This window comes from Drosophila willistoni (genome assembly GCF_018902025.1).
Source record: "Drosophila willistoni isolate 14030-0811.24 chromosome XR unlocalized genomic scaffold, UCI_dwil_1.1 Seg105, whole genome shotgun sequence".
In the NCBI taxonomy this organism is placed as follows: domain Eukaryota; kingdom Metazoa; phylum Arthropoda; class Insecta; order Diptera; family Drosophilidae; genus Drosophila; species Drosophila willistoni.
Genome location: NW_025814054.1, coordinates 342,115 through 349,837, shown reverse-complemented (window position 1 = coordinate 349,837; position 7,723 = coordinate 342,115). Strand labels below are relative to the sequence as shown.

Here is a 7,723-nt window from a genome sequence, read left to right as displayed (position 1 = left end):
GATAGATGGGAAAATAAAATAAATATAAAAACCTGTCAAAGAACAAAATACAAATTCAAACTAAAGCAGTTTTCATATGACAGTTCACACGATATTGTTATCCGATTCGGTTTAAAATTGCCTATAGATTACTATGTGCGTAATCGTTTTTTCCTATTGGAGCCATGATATAGATATCCGATCTTATCTTTAGTATCATCAAATATTAATTTGTATGCCCTTCGACTGGAAAAAACGAAGTTATTATTAAGAGTCGCTGTTGTCGATGGATTGTTCCTATTGGAGCTTAATGATATAGAAGTCCGATCCAACTGATTTCGTGATAAACAATCCCTACAGTATATAGAAATTGCAAATTTTCAGGTCGTTTTCGTTGATTCAGACGGACAAATGGACAGAGAGACATAAACTCGTATTGTCGTGGTTATCAAGAATATACATACATAAATACCTTATAAAGTCGAAGATGCACACTTCTGAGGTATAATCATTGCGAAAATAATAACATTATTTAGAAATTATAATAAATTTATCTGTAGGTTGCTTAAATCAGTTTAACCATTTATGGTGAAAACCAAAAGGATAATGACATTTTTGTTCGTTGAGTGAAGTTTCTAAAAATGCTTGAGCCTTTGTTTTCTTTTCTTTTTGTAAATTGTTGTTTGTTAAGTAACTGAAACCTCAAAATTTAAAAAATCTATTGAAAACAGTTTTTGACTCAAAATTGGATGCCAAATTTTATATTGCTTAATTTATATTTTTGATAATTCTTTTTTTATTTTAAACTTTTGACTTACAAGGAATACTGTTTTAATATCATGTTTAAAAATTAAAATTCATTATGAAGCATACGACGTTATGACAATTGCCAAATTGTATGTTTTTTTTGGTTGTTGTTGTTGCTGCTACTTTTGTCTCACAATTTCTTGTTAATTTCTCAATTACCACAAATTACTCCCTCAATCTGTCCGAAAAAATATTTAAATTCTCATTTAAGTCCCCATAACCTAAAACTTGACTTCAATACGAAACCTGACCAGTTTATGTATTTTTTGTTTTTTTTTTGTTTTCCAAAATTATGGCAGTTTAATTACCACAACAGAAACAAAATAAATGTTGTTGTTATTGTTTTCATGCCGTGTACCCAGCAGGCAAAGGCTTAAAGGGTATATTCAATGAGTGGATAATTTAAGACAAAAATTTTAGGCACCCAAAATAAAGAGAGAAAAATTCAATTCAAGTAATTAGCAAAATTCCAAAAATTCCTAAACAAGTTCGTCGTTTTAGTAATAAATAAATAGTTCCAGGGTGGCAAAAATTTGTCAACTTAACATAATTTGTATTTTAATTTAATTTTTTTTTTTATTTTCACTCTTCGCTTCAATCACTTAATAAACAAACAACAAAAGTAAACATCAAATAAAAACAAAAAACCAACAAGCCAAATTGAAGAGAAAAATTTTAATGCAAAACGAGAGGAAAATTATGCTAATAATTATAAACAAGAGCGCCGCGACAATAAAGTGTGAAAAAGAGCGAAAAAAACCAGCAACCAAATTGCAGCCAAAATGCTAATCGAGCTCATTATCATCGAAATCAACGGCCACGGCGCCGAGAGAACAGCCAGGAGGAGATCTTCATTCATAAACACCGCGCTTAGTAGTTTCCTCCTCTGTGCGTCTCGTTTTCACTCGCAAGCCATGCATAATTATGCAACAAGTCCAAGTCAAAGTCCTTTTCAGCCGCAGCAGCAGCGGCAGAGGCAGAGGCTAAGGCAGAGGCGCGTGCGCAACGGCAAACAGGATTTGAAATTTAAATAATTTTTGGTTTTTTGGTTCTGTTTTTTTTTTTTTTTTTGGTTTTTTTGGATTAGGCGCCGCGTCCTAATTATCATGTAAATTTTTTCTGGTCTAAGGACTATACAAAAACCGTTGACAGTGATGGGCGAGAAGCTGCTTTTGTTGTTGCTTGTTGGCTTATTAATTATGCCCAACTGCGTGGCCAAAGGACAGCAACAACAATAACGAAACAAAAAAGAGAAACAACAACACAATAAATATGTAAACAAAATAATGCAAATATTTTTGTACATATGTATGTGAGTGAGTGAGAGAGTCTGCCTGGTTGTTGACCTTAGTTTGCATAATTTTTGACCTGCCACACACACACACACACACTTAAACAGAATAAGCGACAGTCGTGAATGGTTAGGTGAGGGTGTAAAATTATTAAAGGTGTTTTCAAGAGTAGTTTGTTCATGTTAATGACTCCATCACAATATGAATTCATGGACGTAGTCCAGTTTCATGAGAAAAGGCGTAAGCATTACGAAATATAGATATTAATATTTATGTTTATAGATTTTTAATTGAAGCTTGAAGCTAATATACCTATCGAAAGAATAAAATCTAGTTAGAAATCATTAGAAATTAGTTGTCTTTCAACCATCTAGATTTAGGATTCCATTAACCATAACTACACTTTTGTTTAATTTAATAAAATTAAGACTTTATATGTATATCCACTTATCAAGTGGATTAACTAATTTTGCAGAAATTTTCAACGCCTTTTTAAAACTTTTATCAAGTGAACTTGCAGAAATTCCAAACAAAATTTGTGTAAAGAAAATTGATATTCATTTTAAAACTATTTCATAAATTGCAAATTTGTATAATAATTGTGCATATAATTATTTCAACTATTTAATATTCAAAAGTTTCAGAAAATTACATAAAAGACTAAGAAATTTGTTTGTGAAAAATCTAACTTTATTCCATGAGATTGAGTTATACATATTTTTAAAATTAATCATGATTAAACACTTTTAATTAATGTTCCATCTAAATATTAGATATATAAATAGATTTACTTTAACACTTTTGGCAAGTTTTATTTTACCGAAATGTTTGGAATAAATTTGTTTTCATATTTTGTTTTTGCCAGTGTAAAAAATGAACTGTTGCTTCACATTCTTCTTCTTGTAATTTCCTTCGGAGACAATGGATCCAGCACAATGCGCCTTTTGTCTGGGAAGACTCGCTCCACTAAATCAAATTTGGCACAAAGCGATTGACAATAGAAAATAAATAAAATTAACACGCTCTCTTATTGTATGACAAAGACAACAAATTCGAACCAAACTTAATCAATAACTTAAAAAATATATGTATGTGTTTTTTTTTTCTATTAACGGTAAAAGCGCGCGCGACAAACCCAAAACACAGCAGGCCGAAAACCTTTTTCCTATCTGTCTGTCTATTTGTCTATCGATTATACACAAATGGGTACATATATTTTGGTATTTTTGATGATACAGATATGTAAATATGATTGAAACGAAACATTTGAGAACAAACCAAAAAAAAAAAAAAAAAAAACACAAAATAATAATCAAAAAACTATTCCATGTCAATTTTCTGTTTTTTGGAATCGAGCTGGACGAACAATTTGAAGTTAGGTGGACGAAGGTGAACAAGGAAACCAGACGCCCGCCACAACTAAATGAACAAAGCTCAAAGTCGCAAACTCAATCCTGAACTAATGGACATAGAAAGCTCCAATTCGATGACTGCGCCTGCCTGAGCCTGAGCAGCCCATCTCTCCATCTCTCTCTCTCGCCGCCCCAGGCCTCTCTCGCTAACTCTCTCGCTCTTCCATACAAAATGTCACTCTGCATTGGAATGTCTCGCCTGAGCCGTGAGTCGTGAGTCTTGAGACTGGCCAGTGGGCGTATCATTGGAATATTGAACCCAATAGAGCGCAAGTCTGATTTCCAGTTCCATGCACATACTATCCGGCCTGCTCTCGCCCATTGTTTGTCTGTCTCGCTTCCGCTAGTGTCATGGCAAGCCGAGCCCTAGCCGACAGTGCCGACCAAGCCGAAAGACGGGTTGAAAACTGGTTTCGCCTCTCGCCACGAGGGAGGGTGTCTCATATGAGGGGTAGCATAGTATGTAGTGTATACCATGCCATACCATACCGGGTCGAGTCTGGTCGGGCCGGGGCGGGGAGGGAGGGGGTTAACAACTCAAAACAACGTCGTCGACGTCGACGACTGAGTGCGCTGTGTGAGCGGCGCTACGTAGCTACGTTCAGTCGACACATGAGGTTAGTTCACTTCGATAGCTCTACGAGTTTGCACGTGAATTTTTTTTGTCGAGTCTTGTCGAGTCGAAAATATATTTTGTTTGAATCTGAGACCTACTGCCTCTCTGTGTGCTCGTCGCCTAATACTTGCTCTCCTCTCAGTAGACAACAATACGATAACACGACAAATATCCAAACACATCTTTTCGAGATTTTCCGTCAAGAAATAAATAATAGAATATAAATCAATTGCAACAACAACAACAACAACAACACCAGCAACAACAACAACAACAAAAATAATATTTATATAAAATAATACACAAAAAAAAAAATATAAAATAATTTTTTTAAAATTAAAATCGATAATTTGTAAAGTCGAAAGAAAGTGTGTAAAAAGCCAAAGGAAAAATACAATCGCAAAGCAAAAATAGCTAAAAAAGAAAACAAACAAAAATCGAGGAAAAAGTGCGAAACATTTTTTATTTTTTATTTTTTGTTTTTGGTCATCCCCGAAAAAAAGAAAAAAAAGTTTGATCGAGCAGCTCTAGCATCAGCATCAACATCAGCACCCAGAACAACCAACAACAACAACCACAAGTAGAAAAACTAAATGCTAAATTGAACGCAAACTAATCTGCGAATTAGCCACGATCCAGTCAGCGATTGGGCTAAAACGAGGAGTGAGTTACCGTCGCGACTTGTTGAGTGCGCGAGAGTTATTGTAATTTGTTTGCGCCACGTTTAACGTTAAAGACTTCAAGACGGTTGCCTCACGGTTCGAGTGGAATGAGCATAGGGACTCTAGTGGTCTTGGTCCTTTCGATAGATCGGTTTACAAAGTCGTTAAACTGAGCCCCAATTTGGAGCCCTACCCCGCCAGCGTGGAGGGCCTGAACAGCCCCAGAGCGGTGGGGATGGCCGCAACATCGTACATGTCGCCACCAAGTGCCGAACTGGACATGGCTCTGGGCGGCGGAGGCGGCGGTGGTGGCTATCACACCTCCTCGCCGCGATCGGCCACAGATGCCGGCGAGATGAAATATATGCAACAGCATCATCATCTGCAGCATCATCATGCTGCAGCCGCTGCAGCAGCGGCCGCCCATCAACAACAGTTGCCGTCGTCACCGTCGCCGAACGGAAATGGCAGCGGCGGCGGTGGCCTAGGATCGTGGAGTGCCCTGGCCCATGCTGATCCCTGGTCTCTGCCCTCGCATCATACACATCATCATCCCGCCGCCTCGGCTGCCGCATCTTTGGCCGCTGCCGCTGCCGTCGATACGGTAAAGCAGGAGCAAATGTCCCATTTGACGCAGCAGACACGCATTCAGCAGGGCATGGCATCGCCCTCGCCACATGCCGTGGCAGCGGCCTGGCATGCTCCCCATGCGGGTCATTATGCCGCCGCCACTGGAGGATCTCCGCTGCAGCAGTATCATCATGTGGCAATGAATGGCATGTTACACCATCCGGCTGCGGCTCATGCGGCCCACCAGAGTGTCGGTGCGCCATTGCATCATGCCCTGCGCGGCGGTGAATCGCCCCAATTGCATATACACTCGCATCATGTGATGGGCGGCGACAGGGGCGATGCCATTAGCGGCGGCGAGGAGGACACACCCACTTCCGACGATCTGGAGGCATTTGCCAAGCAGTTTAAACAGCGACGCATCAAGCTCGGTTTCACCCAGGCCGATGTGGGCCTTGCCCTGGGCACCCTGTACGGCAATGTCTTCTCCCAGACGACAATTTGCCGCTTCGAGGCTTTGCAACTGAGTTTCAAGAACATGTGCAAACTGAAGCCGTTGCTACAGAAATGGCTGGAGGAGGCCGATTCCACAACGGGCTCACCCACATCGATAGACAAGATTGCCGCCCAGGGTAGAAAGCGCAAGAAACGCACCAGCATCGAGGTGAGCGTTAAGGGTGCTCTGGAGCAGCATTTCCATAAACAGCCGAAACCCTCCGCTCAGGAGATATCCTCCCTGGCCGATTCATTGCAGTTGGAGAAGGAAGTGGTGCGCGTTTGGTTCTGCAATCGGCGGCAAAAAGAGAAGCGCATGACACCGCCAAACACTCTCGGCGGCGACATGATGGACGGCATGCCACCGGGCAGTCATATGGGCCATCATGGCGGCTATCACTCGCATCACGATCACATGCACGGCAGTCCAATGGGCACCCATCACTCGCATTCGCACTCACCGCCAATGCTTAGCCCCCAGAACATGCAAACAGCCACAACGGTGGGGGCGCAGCATCAGTTAACGGCCCACTAGCAATCAGAAATCCAGGAGTCGAATCCAGCTGCAGCCGGATCAACTCCTGCATCCAATAATAGTCTGAGTCAACAGCAACAGCAGCAGCAGCAGCAGCAACAACAGCAGCAACAGCAGCAGCAGCAGCAACATCACGCCCATACGCCTTCGTCGAGTGGCGGTAGTACCAATACCATGACCAGCCAGGTGATGTCGCCTCAGTCTCCGGCTCAAACTAATAATAATAATAACAACAACAATAGCACCAATAATAACAACAACAACAATAATAACAATAACAACAACAACAGCAGCGAAGAGCAAGTGAAATTGCACCAGCAGCAACAGCAACCACAACAACAACAGGCATCCAGCATAGCGGCCGCTGCAGCAGCCGCCATGTACATGGATCCCATGCGCTATCAGCATCCCCATCATCCACACAATCCGCACCAGCATCCCGCAGCTCATCTAAATCCCGCCCATCATCCGCATCTGTTTCACACCAGCAGCGAGCAACTGCAGCATTCCCATTCCTCGTCCATGGGCGGCGTTGTGGAATCCCAGCTATCGCCGGGCTCATCGCTGCAGCCGCCGCCAAGTTCCGCCTCGCCGGGCTCCGCATCGGCCGCCTCGAGCGGAGTCCTAGGTGGCCACTATCATCATCCCTATCAGCATCATCACCACCAGCAGCACCATCATCCGGCCCATCACCACTCGGCGGCAGCGGCCCATCATCACGTTGCCGCCCATCAGCAGCAGCAGCAGCAGTTGCATGCCCGTCGCCTCTTCGAGCTCAGTTTGCAGTTCGGTGCGGCCGCCGCCGCCCCCGGAGCGGCTGCAGTGCGTCATTTCAATAGCTTTGGCGGCGCTGGGGGAGCGGGCGGCGAATAGCATACATCGGCCGCCTGGTTTGGCTATGAATCCTCTTAAACAACTCATACGTCAAATTGGGTGGCCCAGGAACGCAATCCGACAACCACTTTAGATAAGATTTTTTTCTGTGTTAGACCATGGAGCGACGGCGGCCCAGGAGCTGGAGCCGGGAGCTGGTGACAGCGAGCTGCCATCCACAAAAATTTTTGTTTCTCCAGAGTAAAAAAAAAGGAAAACAAAAAATTCCAAAATCTAAAACTTTAAAACTAAAACACACAAAGCAAGTTTAAAAAACTTACCAACTTAAATCAAATTATAAATTAAAATTTAAATCAAACGTGAAACCAAGTGATGTTGTTTTAAAATTTAACAAAAAACCGAAACTTAAAATGTATGAAAAACTTAAACGAACAAAAAACAAAAAACATAAAAAAAAAACATTAAAATGGAAAACTAGTGGAAAGTGCTTTAAACAAGCAAAAATCGCGACAAATATGTTA

At 41.7% G+C, this 7,723-nt stretch overlaps 1 protein-coding gene across 1 annotated transcript; it reads left to right on the top strand.

Annotated features, from left to right (window-relative positions):
• Positions 1-4,634: 4,634 nt before the first annotated feature.
• LOC6645078 (POU domain protein CF1A) lies at positions 4,635-7,463 on the top strand. The gene is given in 1 exon segment (XM_002067683.4): positions 4,635-7,463. A coding segment is annotated over 1 exon segment (2,238 nt). The 5' UTR covers positions 4,635-5,003; the 3' UTR covers positions 7,242-7,463.
• Positions 7,464-7,723: the final 260 nt, after the last annotated feature.